General features: G+C 53.3%; 1 protein-coding gene across 2 annotated transcripts in view; it reads left to right on the forward strand.

Moving 5' to 3' along the window:
• The window catches only part of Kirrel1 (kirre like nephrin family adhesion molecule 1), a 120,020-nt gene that overhangs the window by 83,758 nt on the left and 12,124 nt on the right, over nt 1-24,138 (forward strand). For both annotated transcript variants that reach the window (XM_045137917.1, XM_004667294.2), the window contains exons 2-5: nt 13,780-13,929; nt 15,943-16,092; nt 21,050-21,207; nt 23,849-23,999. In XM_045137917.1, the coding sequence (XP_044993852.1) occupies nt 13,780-13,929; nt 15,943-16,092; nt 21,050-21,207; nt 23,849-23,999 (609 nt within the window). The remainder of the gene's footprint in view (nt 1-13,779; nt 13,930-15,942; nt 16,093-21,049; nt 21,208-23,848; nt 24,000-24,138) is intronic.

The following is a 24,138-nucleotide window of genomic DNA, read 5'->3' on the forward strand; positions in this document are numbered from 1 at the left end:
AAATTTTTTTAAAGAAAAGAAAATTCAAGGCCTGCCTGGGGCAACTTAGTAAAATCTACATCAGAATGAAACAAAACAAACAACAACCGGAAGTTTTTATGTAAAAAGGTTTGCTCTCTAGGATCTACAGTCATGAATGTGGGGCTCGTGTAGAAGGTGCAGTCATGGGTTCTGGGGGTACACAATTTAGCTGTCATGACACCCTTTCCCAGCAGTGCTAGTGGAGAGCCAGGTGCTGGTGTGACAGGTGCCCATCGGGGCCCACGCCCTCCCAAACTGGTTGGGTTGCTTCTCCTGCTCACGAATGCTAGACTCAGATGGTCCCTCAAAGGGCTACAGGCATCTGCAAATGCATCTGCGGAGACGGGTGGCAGGTTCTGGGTGAGAGTAACTGCTGGAGCAGATCGACTCAGGTGCATGTACTAAACCCCATTAAGCTCAGAAGCAGAAGCACCCTCAGGAGCCCGCCTGGTCTCCGAAGACCAGGATTCCCCTCTGGCTTGTTCAGCTCCTGGGGGAAGGAGAGCCTGTTGTCTGTCCTTTCTGGGTCTCTGAGTCAGCGCGGTTTTCTTCTGAGGACTGCTCTGAAAGTGCCAGGACACCTCTTTGGAGTGGCCCAGCCTTTGTTTCCTCCAAAGCTTTGAGGCTGTTGGGAGAACTCAGAGGTACCATTCTGGCTGTTGTCAAAGTGCTTTGAAGCTGTGTTCATAACAACAGTAACTAAGAATGTTCAAACAGGCCGAGGGAGGCTTTCAGAGCAGAGCTGGCACCTGGTGTGCCCATGGGCTGGAGGGAGTGGCCTCCGTGGAGGAGGGGGGAATGGGATCAGGCCCAGGAAAGGGTCTGTGTGCCCAGGCAGGGCCAAGAAGGCAGGAAATAGGTGGTAAATGCCTGCAGAGCTAGGCTTGGAGCCCCCCTGAGGAGACTCGAGGTGTGGACCTGCCCACGGTGGTCTTAGAAATTGTATCAGAAAAGGGCCACCGTTTTCTTCTCCCCTCCTTCTCTAATCCTTTCAAAAATCACTTCCAATGCTCAAGGGTTTGCTTCTTTTTAATCTGACCTGAAGGAGGCAGGAGGGAGGAAGCCACCCAGCCCCGCAACCATGCTGTGTGCCCTGCGCCTCTGCCCTTTGGTGCCCCTCCCTGGGTAGTCAGAGCCTGGGCCTCTCAGTGCTAACATGTTAACCTGCCACCCCCAACCCTCAATAGACCAATGAAACAGATAAGTAATAGTGAAAAGCAGAGTTATTCAATGTGACCACACTGGGAAGGGGAACAGAGAGCTTTAGTGACCCGCCCCCACCTCAAACCCATCTCCCCTACTTCAAGTCCATCTCTCCTATCTCAAGTCCATCTTGGGGGGCGGTGTCCTAACATTAGGTTCAGGTTTAAATAGAGGCTAAGAGGTAGGCATAACTAGGCGGTCCTGGTTACAGTGTGGCCCCACACATCATCATCATAGTCTTAGCTCCAGTCTCTCTTACGCTATTTTTCAGGGAGTACAGGTTTCTCCAGGTTGTCACCAGGAAAAGAGAGGAGAAGAGAAGGGGGGGGAGAAAGGAGAGGGGAGGAGAAAGGAGTGGAGATGAGGAGGAGAGGAGAGGAAAAGAGGAGAGGAGAGGAGGAGGAAGAGAGAAGAGGAGAGGAGGTGGAGAGGAGAGGAGATGAGGCGGAGAGGAGAGGAGAGGAGGAGGAGGAAGAGAGAAGAGGAGAGGAGAGGAGAGGAGAGGAGATGAGGAGGAGAGGAGAGGAAAAGAGGAGAGGAGAGGAGGAGGAAGAGAGGAGAGGAGAGGAGGTGGAGAGGAGAGGAGATGAGGCGGAGAGGAGAGGAGAGGAGGAGGAGGAAGAGAGAAGAGGAGAGGAGAGGAGAGGAGAGGAGAGGAGAGGAGAGGAGAGGAGAGGAGAGGAAAGCCCTTTTCCTTCTTGCAGCATGTGATTCCTGAGGAAATCCCAATTTCTGGGAGCTCATTGTTTGCTAGTCTGATGGCCGAAGAGATGGGCACCGAGGTCTCCCAAGAACATCTTCATTTCTGCCAGGACAGTTTCACCTTCTCCAGTTTCTTCCCTCGGACTTCTCTGCCACCATGGCTATTCTCATGTCCTCTCTCAGATAGCCTTCTGCATTTTATTCTCGAGTCTCCCTTCCTCTGTGTGTGTGTGTATGTGTGTGTGTGTGCATGTGTACACGTACACCCAGGTGGGATTGAGAGCAGAGACCTCCTTCTTTCTGTGTCCATCCTCCCTCCTCTCATGTAGCCATTTTGGCTCTATCCCCAGTTTCCCCTTCCTCCTCTTCCCCCTCTTTTCTTTTCCTCTCCCCGCCCCCTTCTTAGCCAGTCTCCTGTCTGAGCTAAGTCCTCACTTTCCACCTGCTTCCTCTCTTGCCTTGCCCACTGAAACCAGATAGACCCCTGCCCCGTTTTTTGGCAGAACCATCCACAAGCCCTACCATCCCCTTCCTGCTTTGATCTTCCATACCTGTAATAGCCAAACCCACTTGGACTTACCATGTCATTGTACTTTACACAGAACATTATCAGGGTATCCTGCCATCTAGATCATATTTGCGTAGGACTGTCAAATCAGGTTTGGCCCAAGTGCCTGGAGACTAGAGGCCAAAACTACAGTGTTACCAGCCATATCTGCCAGCCTTTTTTTTCAGTTGGAATGCAAAGTCTATGAGTGGGCCTGAGCTGGCAGGTAGCCTCAGAGACTGAGGCTTGCCCCCCTCCATCTCTCTCCATTCACTCACCGTGAGCCTTGGAGGGAGAAGAGTGTGTAAAGAACTCTGGGACTTCCTTACAGACAAAAGCAAGAATGGCCTCTGAGCTGGGTATCCTATCCAGGCCCTCAGCCATTGTCTAGTTATTACAGACCTCCCTTGGTGCTCTGTTGTGGAGGAGACAGAACTGGCCCCTTCACCCTGAGGGCATGGGCTGTCATGAGGAATAACCTCAAACTCAGGCAGAGCCCTAGGCTAGCAGGTGATAGGGTGGAATCTTCGCACCTCAGAGTCAGAAGGCCTCCAGGGCAAGTCACTCTAGGCTCCTTCTCCTCACAGTTTAAGGAACCTGAGCCAGGGGAGTGGTGTGAACTCTTCCGGAGCTACACAGGATTGGTGGCAAAGAAGGGAGGGAGTAGATCCTCCTCACCTGGGGCTTGGGGGCGGGGGAGCCCCTCCCGTCTCCCTGTCAGGGCTGTGCAAGGATGACTTACCTGCTCTTGTCCAGACCCTTAACCCCATTTCCCTGTCATGGCAAGGACAGGCCAGTCTCTAGTCTAGGCAAATGCATGGAAACAGGCCAGCTTGTAAAACCCTGTCTGGACCCTGTGAAGAAATCCCCTTAGACTGTTCTCTGCACTGTCAGGTTGAGAGATGGACCCTGGGCTGCTGTGGCCCAGAAGGCTGGGGTGAGATGGGTTCCTCTCCTGTGACTCCCTCTTCCTGCCATGAGAAAGACCCGAAAGGAGTGAGGTGGTGAGGGGAACATTCGGGGCCCCTCGACCCCGACGTCTTGTGCAGTTATATGGCGAGATGAAGCCAGTGCACTGGGTGGGCAGGAGTGAGGTGGGGACGCAGACTGTCTTTTTTTTTTTTTAAGGTTTATTTATTTATTTTATTAGAGGCAGAGAGAGAGTGTGAGAATGGGCACTGCAAACAAACTCCAGACACATGTGCCACCATGTGCATCTGGCTTACGTGGGACCTGGAGAATCAAACCTGGGTCTTTAGGCTTCACAGGCACGTGCCTTAACCGCTAAGCCACCTCTCCAGCTTTAGTCAAATGCTCCGGCGCTGAGCTGTACCCCTCAGCTTCTCTCTGTCTCTTGGAGTCTTCATTTTCTATTTTCAGCTCCTGATGTGTTCTTAACCATCCCTCCCAGCATGTCAGTGAGGGATCCTGACCCTTAAACCCTATATTTTTAGAGGAAGGGGCTGCAGCTCCTCCAGATGGCACTATCAAATTGTGATCTTCTTGGCCTCCCAGGTTAGATTCTTAAACAGGGCAGAATCAGTAGCCCCAAACCCTTCCTGCCCAGTCAACTGAGGGGCACAGGGCCTGGCTCCTGGAGCTGCCAGGCTGAGGGACCATCTTGGGGTGCATAGCCAGCCACTTTCTGCCTTTTTCTCCTGTCTGTCCTCACTGTGACTAGCTCCAGCCCAGTCTGTGATCTCCTCTCCTCCCCTCCATTGGCAGTGTCAGTCTTTTTTCCTCTCTCTTTCCTTCCTACTGGCCCATCCCAGAGAATTGAAATCCTCTTTTCCCAGAGCCGTCCACTGTGATGGGCTCTGTGGCTGATATATTTTTACTTAACAGGGAGAATGACTGGGTTGGGGAAGGACGTCCAGTCAGGGGGGGAGAGAGTGAAGATGTGAGAGCAGGAGAGGGAGGGAGAGTGGAGTGTGGGGAGATTTAGTTCCATCTGAAAGCTGTCGGTGTGAATCAAAGGGTTCCCTTTTGAACAGCAGCCTGGTCTGCAGTGGAGAGCTTGGGGACTTCTCTGGCCCAGGGGGTTCATTACTGCTCTTGGATAAATCTGGGGGGACAAGGCTTGGCCTTCACTGCCCCCCTTTCCTACTGTTCAGCTCCCTGGCTTCCACGTGCTGGGCCCCTCGTCCTTCCTGGCTCTGGGCCTGGCAGATCAGGCTCTGGGAACATGACTTCTAGAGCACGTGCACCAGAACACAGGGCAGACGGGTGCCCATGGGCACAGGGACAGATGTGCACTTGCATGCAGGGTGCACACGTGGGCGGGAGAATGATGTCGTGTGTTTGGGTGTTGCGGTCCATGTGCGCCCGTTAAAAAAAGTACATGGCTGTTGGATGTGAACACATCTGTGCTATACCGACATGGATTTAGAGGCCACTTCCGACTTCTCAATTTTTATTTATTTATTTATTTATTTATTTATTTATTTATTTAATTGTTTGGTTTTTTGAGGTAGGGTCTCACTCTGGCCCAGGCTGACCTGGAATTCACTATGTAGTTTCAGGGTGGACTCGAACTCATGGTGATCCTCTTGCCTGTGTCTCCTGAGTGCTGGGATTAACACCATGCCCGGCCCTACTTCTCAATTTTAAGGGCTGAAGGTGTAGCTCTTGTCTACCCCTAAGTTTAATACCTACCACCAAAAAAGTGAGTCAAAGAGAGCGAGAGGAGGGAGGGAGGGAAAGGGAGAGGTACTTTGGCCTCTATCCTTGTCATGCTCAAACTGAAGATCTGTTTCTGCGCAGACTGGCCTGGCTCTGGCTGCCAGCATTATGGTGGAGGAAGGGGTAAGAGTGTACCAGCTGAGGGGACAGCATCGAGAGGAGGTGGAAGGCCTGGGGCCAGTGTTTGCATGGGAGGTCTTGAAGAGAAGACACAGCCAAGACATCTCATACCACCTCGGGGGTGCCAGGCCCCTCACTACGCCCTGGCTGTGCAAGTGGAGGGAGGGTGCTTGGTGTCTCGGTTCCCTGGTTTCCATAGGATAGCAGTAACTGCCTGTGGCAGTCAGGTTCGCATTGCTGGCAGAAATCACCCCACCAAGGCAGCTTGTGGGAAAAAAAGGGTTTGTTTTGGCTTATAGACTCAAGGGGAAGCTCCACTATGGTAGGGGAAAGCAATGGCATGAGCAGAGGGTGGACATCACCCCCTGGCCAACATAAGGTAGGTGATACCAACAGGAGAGTGTGCCAAACATTGGCAAGGGGAAACTGGCTATAACACCCATAAGCCCATCCCAACAATACACTTCCTCCAGGAGGTGTTAATCTCTATCAGCTGCAAACCTAGCATTCAGAACACCTAAGTTTATGGGGGACACCTGAATCAAGCCACCACACTGCCCCTGGCTTGTTGAGCTGAGGTACACTGCACACTCCCAGTGGGGCTCTGGGCATGCAGCAGACCTTTCAGAAGTAGGGGCTGTTCCCTGACCCCAGCTCTCCTGTTGGCAGCCCTTAAAAGGCTTAAAGGCTGGTGTTGGGTTAGTCACTGGAACCCCCTTGAAGTCTGTCTGCATAGATGTTCTGACCTTGGGCACCTCTGTTGCCTCCACCCAGGAGACGACGTTTACTTCAAACTTCTCCCATGCTGGTGGCGACAAGTTCTGCAGGCTATGGGGCCTTGGCCAGCTCCAGACCCCAGGAGCGCTGCCTGCCCAGGCAGCTACACAGGATGGAGACGGGACCCAAGTTGTATAGTGGAGGTCAGAAGCGGCATGTGGACCACACTTAGGGACACCAAGAGCTCCCTTTGGGCCCCAGGTCATGAATGCAGTTCATGCACAAGACTGGCTACTCTCGGGTATTGCTAGAACACGACCACATGTCATAACATTTTGAGCAGCATCCATCTCCTTCCCGGCTCTTCCCCGGCATCCTCAGCCGCGTCTACCTTGTCTCTGGAATGCAGGTTGTCACTGTTGCTGTACAGCAGAGCCCACAAGGCGTCGGCCCGGCACATAGTCAGCATCTTATAACTGAGAGAGTTTAGTTTTAAGGAGCATTTCCTGGGCTGCATGAACAAGAGAGCGAAATCAAAGCACATGTGTTCTGAGGGGCTCCCAGGAAAGCGGGGGAGACAGAAGCACACACACGGGTAACTTTCAACCCCGTGCGGGCTGTGATAAGTGCTGTAACCGGAAGCCGAGACAGTTCTGTGGGGGAACAGTGGAGGAACCATTCCAAGTCCGAGGCTGAAAGAGCTTCGTGTCTTGGGGTGGTAGTGAAGGTAAGGGCTAACCTGAAAGGAAGATAGACAGACAGACCGGGGGCAGCCGGTAGGGCATCAGGGTTCCCCATCTTCCACCCCTCTTGGGCTGCAGCGAGTCCAGAGCTCTGCAGCATTCCCTGCTTTCTCGATACCCACCAGGCCTTTCGGCTCACCTCACTCCCCCAGTTATGATCTCCTCACCATATTTACTGTCTTCCAGCCAGGAAACCTGGGCTGAGCCTCTCCAAGTCTAAGTGCTTCTGGGAAAGACAGAGGGTCAAATGCAGAGTGGTTTACAAATGTTGAGACCCTAAGTGTCCCAAGGTGGGTGCTCATGGTGGGTAACTCGGTCCAGAGCAAAGGCTGGAGCCTCCCTCTGCAGCCCCCATACCTCCCTGCCTCCTCTCTTGATCTTTCTCGTGGTCTCGGCTCTCTTCTGCCTGCTTTCCTTTCTGCCTTAGCATGGCCCACAGACTCACCTGTCTCATTAGCCTTTCTTGGTGCCTGGCGTGGGTTTATGCCTTTTCCACCGGGCTTTCTTGTTCAGGAGGCTCCTCTTGCCTCCTTGCTCCTGTCTAGCCTGTTCATCCTCTGCCTCCCTGCGATGTCTGCCTTGGTCTGTGTTTCTCAGCATTGTGTGTGCTTCTGTCATCCTCCCCTGGGGAGGGAGTGGGTGTGTGTGCGTGTGCGTGTGTTCGTTCCTGCCTTCACAGTGTCCGCTGTATTACACCTGTGGTAGTGTCTGAAGACCCAGAGGGAACAGGATCAAAGCAGAAGTGTGTAGGACCCAGAGGTGGATTTGGACACTGCAGCAGGAAGCTGGTCTGTGTGTACTTCCTGCCTGTGCCCATGTCCTTCCTGGTGCCCCTCCCACCTGGCTGTCAGTTCCCTGCATTGCTGTTGGCTGCTGGTTCTGATTTCTGGAAATGGATGCAGGCACAGGCGCAAGGATGGGACCCATGTCACTGGCCCTTCAGGGCAGACTCCGCTGGGCTTAGCTGGCGGAAGGTTGTGTACCCAGGACCTTAGAGGTGCGCTCCCTAAACCACTTGCCAGGCCACATGTTCTGAGTTGTTGACATCTTGACACTCAAGCCAGTCCTTCGTGCCTCCTTTGTGACTAGGATCTCCCAGCACCTCTACCTTTCAGCAAATGAGCTGCCACGCCCCCTCCAGGCATGGTCTCCCACACTGCCCTCATCAAAACCTTCTAGGCAGCCGGGTGCACTACTTTAATCCCAGCACTGGGGAGGCAGAGGTAGGAGGATCACCATGAATTCGAGGCCACCCTGAGATTACATTGTGAATTCCAGGTCAGCCTGGGCTAGAGTGAGACCCTACCTCAAACACCCCTTGCAAAATCTTCTAGACTGTCCTACAGCCCCCTTTTCAACGGACTCTTTTTGAAATCTATTTATTTATTTATTTGAGAGAGAGAGACATATTATGAGAGAGGGAGTGAGAGAATGGGCACACCAGGGCTTCCAGCTGCTGCAAACGAACTCCAGATGCATGTACCACCTTGTGCATCTGGCTTACGAGGGTCCTGGGGAATCAAACCTGGATACTTTGGCTTTACAGGCAAGCACCTTAATCACTAAGCCATCTCTCCAGCCCTCAACAGACTCATAAGTCCTACCCTCGCAGGGTCATTTCTGCCACTAGAGTTAGCATGCTGTGCCCCTCCACACTCCTGCTTGTCTCTGCCTCCTCCTGAAGTGGCAACCCTCACCCGGATGTGCGCATTGTGTCCCACCTCCTTTTCCTCCTCGAGTTCACAAGGCAGGACTTGGGTGTCTGCGTCTCACACTGGGTCCTCAGCCTTCCTCAGAACACCTGGGAGGTGCCTGGCACTCAGGCCGTATGCAGGGGATCGGGCTTGGGCTGTGACATCCAGAGGTGCAACGTGAGATGTGAGACGTGAGACATGGGTAGGCGGGTTCCTAAGGAATGCAGATAAGTCGTGGAGGTCTTTCCTGAGGTGACTACATGAACCCCAAAGAGGGAGGAGAGGTTAGTGCCTCCAAGAGGCCTGTGCAAGAGCATGAGGAATGACCTCCACCTCGTGAGGCAAAGTTTAGAGAACCAGACTTGGTAAAGTTAGAGGTGGGGCTTCCCTCATCGTGAGCCCACTCAGGTCTCCTCGACCCGGAACACTGGGCGTGTCTGCTGCAGACACGGAATCCAGGCGAACTTTCTATTTCCATAGAATTAAGCCTGAGACTTCCCTCGTTTCCCTCTCAGACTTCATTGATCATCACCTCTATTCCGTTTCCAGACCAAAATTACTTCAACCAGGCCTAAATCAAGAAGTCTTCAGAAAGTCAGATACTACTGATTTTTGGTCACAGCTAGTCGAGTCTAGCTCATCATTTTACAGTGAGCAAGTGGAGGCCCAGCTAAGGAAGAGACATGCCTGGGGTCGCCTATCCCTCGCTCCTGACTCTAGGTGCAGCCCCCTACTGCCCACTGCAGGACCAGCTGCACCTCACTGCCGGTGTAGCCCCTGACTGTTATCCTCTAAAGACGTCATAAGAGAGCGGGGTGGTGACCAGGGCACTCAGGCTTCCTATGGGAAAGTTGGGACTATCATCCCGTCTCCGAGCCAGGCTCACAGACCACCCCTCTCAAAAGCCCTTGACTTGGGCTCTGGGGGCCTTGAGAAGGAGAAACAGTCGTGCACAGAGTTTGCAGCACGCAGCTGCACCAGAGAAATGCGCAAGGATATGAATAAATTTGAATAATAATGAGGACAATGCCTGCATTAATAACATTGACTGTTCACCTGACCCACCCTTCCCCCAGGATCTCAGCACTTAACCACCCTTGCCCCTGGAAATGTGGGTGAGTTACCCCTTTCCTTCGTTAGATGTGGATGGGGAGTCAGTACTGCAGAACTGGGGAGACACTTACAAGAGAGTGTGACCCTTTTTCTAACTTCCTGGCCCCCTGCAGACCCAAAAAGCTAAACTGACACACTCAACTAAGAGAGAAGGCTGCTTCCTGTATTCTAAGCACTGGGCCCCTGTGGCCCCATCACGTCCTTCTTAAGGCCCCACCCCCACATCGTGTGCCATAGCCAGGGTGGAATGGGTGGATGTCCAACTTCCAGGAGACTCCGGAGGAGAGAGGCTGCACTTCTCCGCGAGGGTAAACGATTCCCATTCCAGCGGAACAGATAAGAGAGAAAGACCTCTTCCATCTCCAGCAACAAAAACCTGGGCATAAGCCCTAGACAGCTTCAGACAGGAAATCCTGTGGGTACAGCTGATGCAACAGGGTCGGATGATGGGGCAGGCTGGGCTTGCCTAAGGGACCAAGGGATTCCTTTAGGAGGGCTTCCGGAAAGAAGGGAACGTAGGACAGATTCGGGAAGAAGCGGAGAGTCAAGGAAAAGGAGAGAAAAGAAGGGCGAGGACGAGCAGGAGAGGGGAGGGGAGGAGCGGGGTTCCGGTATGTGGTGCTGCCCCTTTTGACAGAGCACTTGCCTAGCACTGGCCCGGTACTGGGGCTCCTTCTGTTTGCAGTGCCCAGGCCTGCCCCACCGTTGAGGCTGACCAGGGATGGAGTGAGCTGGGGGGTGGGAGCAGTGGGGGCAGAGGGAGCCTGCAGTCCAGCTCCCTGCTCCATTCAGGCTTCACAATTAAAGCCATTACTCTGCAGTTCTCTAATCAAATGCTCCCAGCCAAGCTGCCAGCCGGGCAGCCACGTGCGGCTCCTGGAGCCGAGGGAGAGTGCAACAAAGTCCCGTGCTCCCCGGGATCCCGCGCACGGTGGCCGCGTGCATGCGGGTGTGTCCAGGGTAGATGTGGAGCGACTGGCGCGCCAAGAATTGGGTTCAGGGCTCTTGCCTTTGGATGTCCTCACCTGGAAGCTTCTGTGCACACACGACAACATGTCGGGCTTGCTTGCCCGGATAATCTACCCTTCTGTACCCACGTTTGTGGGCCTGTACCTGGTGAAGTTGCACATATGTTGGCTCATGTTGGTTCCAGTTGGCACATTTCCAGATAGCAGCCATGTGCACTGGCTGTGCTGGCGGTGAGGAGGTTGTGGAATTAGGGTGCTGTGTTCTTTTTTTTTGTTTTGTTTTTTGGAGGTAGGGTCTCACTCTAGCTCAGGCTGACCTGGAATTTACTATGTAGTCTCAAGGTGGCCTTGAACTCACAGCGATTCTCCTACCTCTGCCTCACAAGTGCTGGGATAAAGGCGCCTGCCACCATGCCCAGTTCATGGTTTAATCTTGTGAGCTCATTTGTGCCGGGGTCTGCTGTGGAATCATGATGGTGTGTTCATGTGTGCTGGCTCATGCTGGGGTGAGGGGCTGTGGAATTATGGTGGAGCATTCTGTGTGCTGGCTTGTGATGGGCAAGGGACTATGGAGTCATGGTGGCGTGTTCATGTACACTGACTCGTGTGGGGTGTTGTGCGGTCATGGTGGTGTGTTCATGTACACTGACTCGTGTGGGGTGTTGTGCGGTCATGGTGGCGTGTTCATGTACACTGACTCGTGTGGGGTGTTGTGCAGTCATGGTGGCGTGTTCATGTACACTGACTCGTGTGGGGTGTTGTGCAGTCATCGTGGTGTGTTCATGTACACTGACTCGTGTGGGGTGTTGTGCAGTCATCGTGGTGTGTTCATGTACACTGACTCGTGTGGGGTGTTGTGCAGTCATGGTGGTGTGTTCATGTACACTGACTCGTGTGGGGTGTTGTGCAGTCATGGTGGCGTGTTTATGTACACTGACTTGTGTGGGGTGTTGTGGAGTCATGGTGGTGTGTTCATGTACACTGACTCGTGTGGGGTGTTGTGCAGTCATGGTGGTGTGTTCATGTACACTGACTCGTGTGGGGTGTTGTGCGGTCATGGTGGTGTGTTCATGTACACTGACTTGTGTGGGGTGTTGTGCAGTCATGGTGGTGTGTTCATGTACACTGACTCGTGTGGGGTGTTGTGGAGTCATCGTGGTGTGTTCATGTATACTGGCTCGTGTGGGGTGTTGTGGAGTCATGGTGGTGTGTTCATATACACTGACTCGTGTGGGGTGTTGTGGAGTCATGGTTGTGTGTTCATGTACACTGACTCGTGTGGGGTGTTGTGGAGTCATGGTGGTGTGTTCATGTACACTGACTCGTGTGGGGTGTTGTGCAGTCATGGTGGTGTGTTCATGTACACTGACTCGTGTGGGGTGTTGTGCGGTCATGGTGGTGTGTTCATGTACACTGACTCGTGTGGGGTGTTGTGCAGTCATGGTGGTGTGTTCATGTACACTGACTCGTGTGGGGTGTTGTGCAGTCATGGTGGTGTGTTCATGTACACTGACTCGTGTGAGGTGTTGTGCAGTCATGGTGGTGTGTTCATGTACACTGACTCGTGTGGGGTGTTGTGGAGTCATGGTGGTGTGTTCATGTACACTGACTTGTGTGGGGTGTTGTGCAGTCATGGTGGTGTGTTCATATACACTGACTCGTGTGGGGTGTTGTGCAGTCATGGTGGTGTGTTCATATACACTGACTCGTGTGGGGTGTTGTGGAGTCATCGTGGTGTGTTCATGTATACTGGCTCGTGTGGGGTGTTGTGCAGTCATGGTGGTGTGTTCATGTACACTGATTCATGTGGGGTGTTGTGGAGTCATGGTGGTGTGTTCATGTACACTGACTCGTGTGGGGTGTTGTGGAGTCATGGTGGTGTGTTCATGTACACTGACTCGTGTGAGGTGTTGTGCAGTCATGGTGGTGTGTTCATGTACACTGACTCGTGTGGGGTGTTGTGCAGTCATGGTGGTGTGTTCATGTACACTGACTCGTGTGGGGTGTTGTGCAGTCATGGTGGTGTGTTCATGTACACTGACTCGTGTGAGGTGTTGTGGAGTCATGGTGGTGTGTTCATGTACACTGACTCGTGTGGGGTGCTGTGGAGTCATGGTGGTGTGTTCATGTACACTGACTCGTGTGGGGTGTTGTGCGGTCATGGTGGTGTGTTCATATACACTGACTCGTGTGGGGTGTTGTGGAGTCATGGTGGTGTGTTCATGTACACTGACTCGTGTGGGGTGCTGTGGAGTCATGGTGGTGTGTTCATGTACACTGACTCGTGTGGGGTGTTGTGCAGTCATGGTGGTGTGTTCATGTATACTGACTCGTGTGGGGTGCTGTGGAGTCATGGTTGTGTGTTCATGTACACTGACTCGTGTGGGGTGTTGTGCAGTCATGGTGGTGTGTTCATGTACACTGACTCGTGTGGGGTGTTGTGCAGTCATGGTTGTGTGTTCATGTACACTGACTCGTGTGGGGTGCTGTGGAGTCATGGTGGTGTGTTCATGTACACTGACTCGTGTGGGGTGTTGTGCGGTCATGGTGGTGTGTTCATGTACACTGACTCGTGTGGGGTGTTGTGCAGTCATGGTGGTGTGTTCATGTACACTGACTCGTGTGGGGTGTTGTGGAGTCATCGTGGTGTATTCATGTACACTGACTCGTGTGGGGTGTTGTGCAGTCATGGTGGTGTGTTCATGTACACTGACTTGTGTGGGGTGTTGTGCAGTCATGGTGACGTATTCATGTACACTTGCTTGTGTGGGGTGCAATGGAGTTATGGTGGTGATGATGATGTATTCATGTACACTGGCTTGTTCTGGGGTGCTTGGCGTCACCAACCATCTTCTCCCAGGACATCACATAGGAACCTGTGTGGGAGTGGGGGTGGGCTCATAAAGGAGCTGCCCAGGGTCTTGTCAGCAGGGCTCTCTTTCTGACTCCAGCTCTGCTGCTTTCTCAGTGGCTAGTCCTTGGGCAGCTTCCTTTTCTCCCTGGCCCTCATAATCCGGCGCTGCATAATGAGACCTGGGCCAAGTCCATCCCGAAGGCTTTAGGTAATGCTGCTCCATTTCTATGACTGCTGAGCCCTGGGGCACATGAGGCCCGTTCCTGGCACCTCAGGGGGGAGAATTGAGTATCGGGAGCACGTGACAGGCTTCTTGAGGGAAAGAGGTGGGCACTCAAGTAGAATGGGGTGGGAGGCCCTGGCAGAGCTGGTCCTCACTCATCTCCTTACCCAGTGCTGGCTTTGGCATTGCCAGGGGCCCAGACCCGCTTCAGCCAGGAACCAGCTGATCAGACGGTGGTTGCTGGGCAGAGAGCTGTGCTCCAGTGTGTGCTCCTCAACTACTCGGGGATTGTGCAGTGGACCAAGGATGGACTGGCCCTGGGCATGGGCCAGGGCCTCAAAGGTGAGTGCGAGTCTGGGGTTTTACCATGCTACAGCACTTAGCTATATTGTTTAAGGCCCTGAGTTTGAGCCTCAGCATTGGAGAGGGAAAGGGCAAACAAGAACGTGAGTGTGGGGCTTCTCCACTCCCCAGCATCCAGATGTCCCTGCCTCAACTCCATCTCCAGCATCCAGACATCCCACCCTCACCTCCATCCCCAGCATCCAGACGTCCCACTCTCACCTCCACTCCACAGCATCCAGACGTCCCACCCTCACATCCATCCCCAGCATCCAGACGTCCCACCCTCACCACCACTCCCCAGCATCCAGACGTCCCACCCTCACCTCCACTGCCCAGCACCCAGACGTCCCACCCTCACCTCCACTCCCCAGCATCCAGACGTCCCACCCTCGCCTCCACTCCCCAGCATCCAGACATCCCACCCTCACCTCCACTCCCCAGCTTCCAGACGTCCCACCCTCGCCTCCATCCCCATTCTCAGCTAGATTCTGGACTCCCCACCCCTTACTTTCCTGTGTCCTGATTCTTGGCCTTCTCTTCTGAGATCTGTCACATTTACCCTGAAGCTCTGCCTCTCCTCAGACTAGAGAAAGGCACATCCATCTGAGGGCTGGAGGGCAACAGACCTTTGCATAGAAAGCTCCAGGCAGGCAGACCCAAGGAGCTTCCATGAAGTAGACGGAGCCCGCTGGAGGCATGGGTAGTACTTGCGCTGCCCCAGGGTGGGGCACTCAGGAACTATCTGTGCCCCCTGGGGGTATATCTCTCTGTTCCTCCTGCATGGGCAAAATGCCAAAGATTTGTTGTAATGTCAGCCTGAGGCACGTACTTGTTAAGTCCATTCTACATAGTCGGTGCTGAAGAAAACATAAAGATGCATTCAGCAACAAGGAACTGACTTCCAAATCCCAAAGCAAGGACGGCGGGGAGGAGTGAGAGCACCTGGCTCTCATCCGGCTCTTCTGCCTGCCCGCTGGGTGACTTGAGGACGACCACTTCACTCTCTGGGCTGTGGCTGGCCAATGTGTGAAACAGATTTAACAGTCACAGCTCATCTGCCTTAGAAGCACACCCTTAGGTTTCACACCAAGTGGGAGAGCAGGCTTGGTGATAATGAGCTAGCTATCATGGTATGAGTAGGAGAGCTGCGTGTCTCTGGCTTTGCTATTTTTGAGGGAGTTAAGATTATTTGCTGTGGCTCCATGTATTAGTACAGGCTGGGGGAATCTACATGGAGCAATCTATCAGGGAAAGAGATGCGCCTGGCGGATCTGTTGATGACGAAGGGAGAAAGCAATTGGGAGAGATTGAGATCAATAGATATGGAGTGAGAAGAGAGAATCTGCCGGAGGAGGGAGGCAGGCCGTGGTGTGGGCTGGGCAGGTGGGAACCTGGAAAGCAGGGCAGACTGCATGGAGAGGCCCCCCCCCCCTCAGCTGTCCTCTTGCAGAGAGCCAGGACTCTTGTTCAGGGGATCTTTCTGGGAGCCTACAGATCCTGCCTCATCCTTCATCATTCTGGTCAGTGTGGTTGAGGCCTTGACCTGCCTTGGACTTTCATCTGCCTTCTGAGCCCTGCAGAGGTGCCCAGTCAGCGCATGTCTGCTGTTAGGCCCCGTATTTCTCAGCTCCCGCACACTCTCCCTTCGCCTCTTCTCCCCGCTGGCTGCCCCTCCCCTCCCTCTTCCTTTGCTATCATTATGAGAGACATTTGTCTGCAAACAGCTTGGGAGATTTCATCTGCTCCTGCTCATTGCCCACTTCTGTTCATGCCCCGTCCTCCCCTCCTGCTTGACGGTCCCGACGTTATAGAGTCGGCGTCTCTGACCTCATGTTCTTACCCACCCGTGGTGCCCAGGACTGGACAGAGGGAGGAGAGCTGGCCTGGGGTGGATGTGGGTCCTGCAGCAGAGAGGTTCTGGGAGATGATAAGAGTCCTGGGCAAGGGACAGGGGAGTCCCAACCCCATGACTGGGCCTCACCCTCGGCTTCTCCCTTTCTGTTTCTGCAGCCTGGCCGCGGTACCGAGTTGTGGGCTCTGCGGAGGCCGGGCAGTACAACCTGGAGATCACAGATGCTGAGCTCTCAGATGACGCGTCCTATGAGTGCCAGGCCACAGAGGCTGCCTTGCGTTCCCGGCGGGCCAAACTCACCGTGCTCAGTAATGACATAGTGCCCCCAGGCCCCGTGTCTTCCTCTCTCTTATCCCCTCTGTTAACGTCCCAGCTTCTCCCTGTGTTCCCGACTTCATCCCTGACCCTACTGTTTCCACTCTCCATCATTGTCTCCCAACAACTCCCTCCTTAAACTTCTTTCGATACCAAGTGCAGGGATGGGGAGATAGCTCAGTCAGGGAAGTGCTTGCCTTGCAAGCATGAGGGCCTGAGTTCGATTCCCAAGAACCCACATTGACAATCACCCTGGTGTGGTGGTACATGTTGGTAATCCCAATGTTAGCTAGGTACTCACTGGTCAACCAGCCTAACATACCTGGTAGATCCCAGGCCAGCGAGAGACCCTGTCTCAAACAATAATGACTGCACTCGGGAGGCAGAGGTAGGAGGATCGCCGTGAGTTCGAGGCCACCTTAAGACTCCATAGTGAATCCCAGGTCAGCATGGGCTAGAGTGAGACTCTACCTCGAAAAAACAAAATGACTGGCACCTGAGAATGATACCCTAGGCTGTCCTATGGTCTCCACATGCATGTGTGCACATACCTCCCCCTATATACATGCACATATAATACCCCCACACGCGCATGCACATATACACACATACAGGTGCAGAATGGAAGGGACTGTGAGCAACTTTTGCCAGGCAGTATGGGTTAGTGGGTCTGGTATCTTCCCAGACCACAACAGGGACCCAGACATCCTTCAGTATAGAGCTGTGAAGATGGGGCTCTCTGCACCGGCAAGGAGAAATGCGGGTGATAGAAACCCGGTTCCTGCTGTTCCTGGCAATCAGACTTGTTGGATTGGCAATGCCTCCTTGTTCCCCTCCATCCCTCTGTGATGCCCCTGAGCCCCGGGCACAGCCCCTGCTCCCCTTGGCTCAGCCTGTTCGGCTGTGTCTTTTTCTCTCAGCACCCCCTTCCTCTTAGGTGGACCTGGGGGTCTTCTCAAGAATAGGGTCAAAAGGAAGGGATCTAGGTGAGTGGACCCAGGGAGCAGCCACAGTGATAAGCAGGATTGTCTGTTGGAAGTCAGGCTCCCAGCAGCAGTCCACAGCGGGGCCAAAGCAGGTGCCCCTCTACTGTGACCCTGGGGCCATCTGCGTAACGAGGGGACTGTCCTGCAAATAGAACTGAAATGAGGCCAGTGCTGGCCCATCTCAGCTTTGGTCTCCAGGTCTCCCCAGCTCAGTGGCCTTGAGATGCCCACTGTGCTTTTTCTCTTCGGCTGGGACCCTTCTGCCTATGACCCTCTTTTTCCCTTTGGTCATCAGCTCTGTGCCTTTCTTTCCCTTTCCCGTTGACCTTGTCCACTCCCCCTAGTTGCCCTCCCTTGAACCTTCCGGCTTGAGACTACTGAAGTGGGTAGTAAGGAGAGAAGAACTGAGGCCAGCGAGATCTAAACCAGCATGCTTCTAATTTGGCGGGGGTGACAACGTGACAGGTTGTCTGGCTGTAGCAGAAAGAGTTCTGGGATTCTGGGAGTCCCAAGGCCTGGGCTCGAGTTGTGCCATAGCCATTTTTGCACCATGATCCTGAAGAAGTCACATCCCCCTGGGCATTGGTTTTCTCCTTGCCATGGTAACATAGCAGAATGCCACCAGCCTTATTTAGCAATTGCCACCTTGTGCTCCCTGCACAGTGAGCCGCAAACTGTGAAAATCTGGGCAAATGTGAGGTTTCAGAGTAAGTGAGGGCCTGAGGGACACAGTGGCTAGTTTCTTTGGTTGAAGAAGGCTCCAAAGGGCGAGGATTCAAGGCTGGTTCACGACTTGTTTTTCCTCTTTTTAGGAGTGAAAAGGGAAGATGAGTCAGGAATATGACAGAAGCTAGAGACCAAGAATTAGGGGCCCGCAGGGCATGCCAGGCCTGCGTGTCCACACCTCGCTGGAGCATCTACTCCAGCAGAGAGGGGACAATGGAGAGAGGATGGACAGCAAGCTCCGCGCTTAGCCGAGGCCAGGATCCAGGGGGTATAGTGACATCCAGGCAAGGCAGGCTTCCTGGAGGAAGAGAGTATCGTGAGACCCCCGAGGAGGGAGAATGTCTTGTTAAAAAACAAACAACCAGACTTGTAGGTGAATGAGGCAGAGCTGGTAGAAAGCAGGCAGTGTTGGGGTGGGGTTGCCTGGCCTTCTGGGTGACTGAATGAATGAGAGGAGAGAGCGCTGACAGAGAGGTGGGGTGCTGTCTCTCTGGAGCCTTCAGACACCTGTTAGTTGCACTCCAAGGATGCAGTAAGAAGGTGTGACATCCTGCATCCCGCTTGCTTAAATCTGTCTACCCTCAACCCCGGTTCTGTGAAGCCGGAGGCCAGAGACTAGACAGGCAGAAATGAGGAGTGGGCTGTGCCCAAAGATCCTGTGCACACCAGCTTCATAACTTCCCCTCGTTCTCAGCCAAGTCCTCTCCATCCCCTGTCTTCCCAGGCCAGCTCTCTTCACAGAATGGCCTCTTTCATTTCCCCCAAGACCTCGGCTCCCCCAGCAGAGACGCAGGCGGCCAGGTCCTTGTTCACAGAACAGCTGGGGAGCGGCAGGTTGTGTGGCTCCCTCTCAGCCACATATCTCCCTCTCCTGTCTGAGCCTCAGTCCTTATCTGGAAATGGAGGTTCATAGTATTTCCATGGAAGGGTTAGTTTGGTAAGGGTTAAATGGAATCATATGCACAAGGGGCTTTATCTGGAATAAGGTGAACGGTAGACATGATTACCAGTCACTGGCTTCACAGCCTTGATCTTCCTGTCTTACCTCCACAGTGACAGCCCTAGGTAGTAGCCCTCACTGTTAATTTGGACACTTTTTGCAAACAAGGACACTGAGGCCAAAGGCAAATGGGCATAGAGATTGCAGTCACAGATCACAGACCTGTCCATGAACACACAGACTCTCTCCTTCTTAAAGAAGGGGTTGAGCGGACACCAGCAACCTTGTTACCGTTGGGTAGCCACGGGCACATGGAGGGGGGACTGAACATTTCTGGAGAAGGGTGGGTTGGTGGCAGAGGCGACAGATGGGCTGTCTTTGCCCGAACAAACTGAATAGGAACGTGACAAGGACAGTAGGACGAAGCGGGGAAGTACTTTGTCCTTTCCACTGGAGAGACCCAGGATGTCTGGGCATGCAGGAACTCGGCTCTGGTTGTGAGCGGTTGGACGGTGCAACCATAGAGGCCAAACGGGCCAGGAGACCCTTCTCCATTTCTGCACTCTTCCAGTTGTTGCCACCTCTGTTCACAACCCTGCCCCATGTGCCCCCAGCGTCTGATTCCCCGCGTGCACGTGCGGAGAGGAGGAGCCGGGGTCCAGAGCCACTGCTCAGTTCCTTGGAGGGAAGCTAGCGCGTGCACGCGCCCAGCCCTGCACGTTGTGGTTGGTGTGCAGAGCCCCACTGACCTTCGCCCAGCGCAGGCAGCAGGCTTTGTTAGGTCCTTTGTGAGGATGCAGACTAAGTGCCTTTAGAGGCTCCCCCGGGATCACGGAACAAGTGAAGAAAGGTGCCAAGACTCCCGAAATCCCACTCAATATGAGAGAGATGGAAAGAAGGCTATTGGAAACCCTACCACGGAGATGGGCATGTCACGCACACCAGAACATCTCCGTACGACTCCTTGGGCCTTCCCGGCCTCCTCCCGAGGCTCTTCTCTGGGAAGCTCCTTCTGATTGTCCCTTATCTTTCTCAGAGAGAAGCAAACAACTCCTGTCTCATTTCTGGCCGTTGAACACTGAGTAGACCTAAGAGACAATCACCAAATCCTTCTGCCTATATCCCATCAGTGGTCCATTCATTAACTCAGCCCGTGGCCCCTCAAGGACTTGGCTAGTCACCAAGCTCTGACTAGACATTAGACACCTAACAGTAAATAGGAAGAGCTGTACCTGTAATGCCAGGACTCGGGAGGTGGGAATGGAGGAGCATGAATTCAATGTCAGCCTTGAGATCTGTTCTCAACAAACAACACAGAGGAAAAAATAAAAACAAAAAACAACTCCTTACCTCCGGAGACCTTGGGGCCCTCACCCTGACATGACAGAGGCTCCGATTCACTCTCGAGATGTTGGTGGCGGTGCGGAAGTGTTTGGGGTCCTCTTTGCTGGTGCCAGGCGTCCAGTTAATTCAGCTCCTTATGCATTCAGCAGGGGCCTGCCTTGGCCCCATTCTAGGCCCCGGAGACTGCGCGTGTGTCCGTGAAGCTAGGCCCTGCTTGTCCAAGGGACAAGAGTTTTGGTTGGGGCGGATGGGGGTGAGGGGACACAGTCTTCAGAAGTGACCATGACAAGCAGGGCTGCAGATGGACACAGGAAGCTTTCTGGGTCACCTGGGATTTGAACAGGACACTAACCTTTCCTCAGCAAGCCTTAGGGAAAGAAGGGGGTGCTCCACAGGGAGAACCACTTCGGCCAAGTGAGGAGGTGAGGGTCTAGAGGGCTTGGCTTGAGGACCTGGGACAGGAGGCCAAGTGGCTTGTAATTCATGCCCCGGGCAGTTGTAGCTACCGAAAGTGTTTGAGGAGAGCAGCAGTTTTAGCTGTCATGAGGAAAATAACCTGCTAAAGACGTGATGGATGGAGTTGCGGATCTAGGTCTGCCCAGGCAAGGAGCAGACAGGAGAGGATGGATGGGGAGTCCTGTGAAGCCCCCGGACTCTGCGGTGCTCTAGCCGGGCCCCGTCCTTCCCCATCTGCAGTAAGGGTCCTTGAGCACAGCACCAGACAGTGGACAGGTTAGGAAAGTGTCCCCTGCCACTGGAAAGCTTGTGGCCCGAGGACTTCAGGTGGAGCCCCCATGGGAATGATGGGTATAGTGACTGTAAGTTGAGCCAGGGTGGCACTGCCCTGCCGAGAACGGACATGCACATGGAGGGGCACCTCCGTGGCAAGGTTCCCTGTTGCCTGCACCCTGATCTGACTTTGTTTTGCTCTGCCCGGCCTCCCCCCCACCCCAGTCCCTCCGGAGGACACCAGGATCGACGGCGGCCCCGTGATTCTGCTGCAGGCGGGCACTCCCCACAACCTCACGTGCCGAGCCTTCAATGCCAAGCCTGCCGCCACCATTATGTGGTTCCGGGATGGGACGCAGCAGGAGGGTGCGGTGGCCAGCACGGTAAGTTAAGTAAGAGCCGCCCGCCACAGGCCAGCACTCCTCTGTCCCAGGCAGGGCGGCGCAGGCCCTTTCGGGGGCGTTTCCTTCAGCCCTTTACCCCCCAGCTGGGAAGACTGAGGCCCAGAGAAGAGAACCTGGGTGCCAGGGGTCCCTACGCCATTCTGTGAAGCAGTGCTCCCACCAGCTCGCAGGGCGGGAAACAGAGCTTGTGTGCCTGGCTCGGCACCACACAGACGCAGAACAGCTGGTGTTTGTGCCCAAGTTGGACCTCCCTCTCTCCCTCTCTCTCTCTCTCTCCCTCTCTCTCAGTCTCCTCTCTTCCTGTCTCTTCCTTTAGCATCGGGTTAGCACAGTCTTCCCCTAGGCATCACAGCTGAGAGGCTGAGACGGCCGGATGCCCATGCACATTCTATAGAGATGGGAAGGCACCGCAGTGACACATGTCAAGTGACTTGCCTAGGGTCATGTGGCAGAGTTGATGGCAGGAGAATCCAGATCTTTCACTTGAGGATCATTTGCTGGCCAAGGCAGACACACAGGACAGGCACACCCACCCTGGGCTGAGTGCTATGCGGACACTTTCTGGAGGGGAGCCCACCCACCCTAATCCTCGATGCGGTCCCTGGGTTCCCCAATGCCAGGTTTAGCTCCGTCCTTAGTTCTTTGTGTGGCTTTAGTTTCACTGTTTGATAAATGATTATTTGACCTCAGCAGGGCATAGCCTTTTTGCCAGAAACTGTTATTTTTCTCCTGTGGGGCTACTTGTTTTAAAAAATTTTGGCAGCTGAACAAGTTGATTTGTTAATGTCATTTGTTGTCCATTCTCCACTTTCCCTGGTCATTTAAGGCTACGGCGCTTCAAAGCAGCACGTGTGTCTTGCGCTTGCCTGGCGCGGCTGTGGTCCCCCAATCATGCATGTGTGGCCGTCTGACTGAGCCCTTACTCTGCTGCCTAGAGTGGTTTCCCTGAGGCAGTGTGTCATATGGAAAATGGCTGGAGGGCTCTTGTCACAGCACTCAGGGACCTCCCTTGGGATGTCTGTGGGCCTGCAAGCCTGTCCAGGCTCCCGAGGAGCCTACTGTGTCCCAGGATTGACTCACCCCTGAAGCAGTCACATGGTGCCTAGAGCAGATACAGGACATCCTAGCTAGGTGGCATGACTTCCGGTTGAGAGAGTCCGGAGCAGGGGCTGGACAGAGGAGGGAACTCCGGCTCAGTCCTGCGGGGAGAACTGGGCAGCATCAACAGTAGACTGCATGTGAGCTGTGGACTTCAGGTGGCAATAAGATGCCAGCATGGGGACAGTTTTTGCAATAAATTTATCATAAGATATTAGTAATGAGTGAAACAGGTTGGCAAGAAAATATACCAAAACTGTTCAGTTTTTTCATAAACTTAAAACTTTTTTTAAAATGTACCACATCTTTATTATCCATTCACCTATTAAAGGACATCTAGGCTGGTTCCATTTCCCAACTATTGTGAATAGAGCAGCAATGAACATTGTTGTGCAAGTATCTCTAAGGTCGTGAGAAGAGTCCTTAGGATATATACCTAGGAGTGCTGTAGCTGGGTTGTGTGGTAAGCCTATTTTTAGCTGTCTCAGGAATCTCCACACTGATTTCCATAATGGCTGTACCAGAGTACATTCCCACCAACAGTGTAGAAGGGTTCCCCTTAAACTGTTTTTTTTTTAAATAGCTTAAATTTAAAATAACTTCAAAATAAAGAGAAGCAGTTAGAAGTGGGGAGGAGGCTGAGCTGTGAAATCCTGTCTCTTAGTTTTGCCAAGAGCAAAGGAAGAAGCTTTTTAAAATATATATTTGAGCCGGGTGTAGTTACGTATGCCTTTAATCCCAGCACTCAGGAGGCAAAGGTAGGAGGATCGCTGTGAGTTCAAGGCCTCCCTGAGACTTTATAGTGAATTCCAGGTCAGCCTGGGCTACAGTGAGACCCTACTCAAAAAAATATGTATATATATACATATTATATATATATATATATATATTTGTATATATTTGAGAGAGAGAGGCATATATAGAGAGAGAATGGGTACATGAGGGCCTCTAGTCACTGCAAATGAACTCCAGATGCATGTACCAGCCACCTTGTGCATCTGGCTTATTTATTTATTTATTTATATTTGGGAGGGGTTAATTGTTTTCATTTATTTATTTATTTGAGAGCAATAGACAGAGAGAGAAAGAGGCAGAAAGAGAGAGAATGGGTGCATCAGGCCCTCCAGCCACTGCAAACGAATTCCAGACATATGCCACCTTGTGCATCTGGTTTACATGGATCCTGGGCAATCGAGCCTCGAACTGGGATCCCTAGGCTTCACAGGCAAGCACTTAACTGCTAAGCCATCTCTCCAGCCCACATTTGGCTTTAAAAAAAAAAATTATTTTATTTTTGTTTATTTGAGAGAGAGGGAGAAAGAGAGTAAGAACGGGCACACCAGGGCCTCTAGTCACTGCAAACAAACTCCAGACGCATGCACCACCTTGTGCATCTGGCTTACGTGGACCCTGGGGAGTCAAACCTGGATCCTTTGGCTTTACAGGCAAGCGCCTTAACTGCTGAGCCATCTCTCTAGCCCGGAGGAGGCTTTTAACTTGACCATATCTTGCCTTATCCCAGGAGCTGCTCAAGGATGGGAAAAGGGAGACCACCATCAGCCAGCTGCTCATCGACCCCACAGACCTGGACATTGGGCGTGTCTTTACCTGCCGCAGCATGAATGAGGCCATCCCTAGTGGCAGGGAGACTTCCATCGAGCTCGACGTTCACCGTGAGTGGGATCCCGGAGAGGGAAAATGAGGCTGAGAGGTGGATACAAAGCACAGGTGGCCTTTTAGAAGCCCAGAGGGAGAAATTTAGAGGCTAGAAAGAAAGCCCTGGTTGGAGCCCTGGGCAGGGAAGCTGGGAGG

This window comes from Jaculus jaculus, chromosome 19 (assembly GCF_020740685.1).
Source record: "Jaculus jaculus isolate mJacJac1 chromosome 19, mJacJac1.mat.Y.cur, whole genome shotgun sequence".
NCBI classification, from domain to species: domain Eukaryota; kingdom Metazoa; phylum Chordata; class Mammalia; order Rodentia; family Dipodidae; genus Jaculus; species Jaculus jaculus.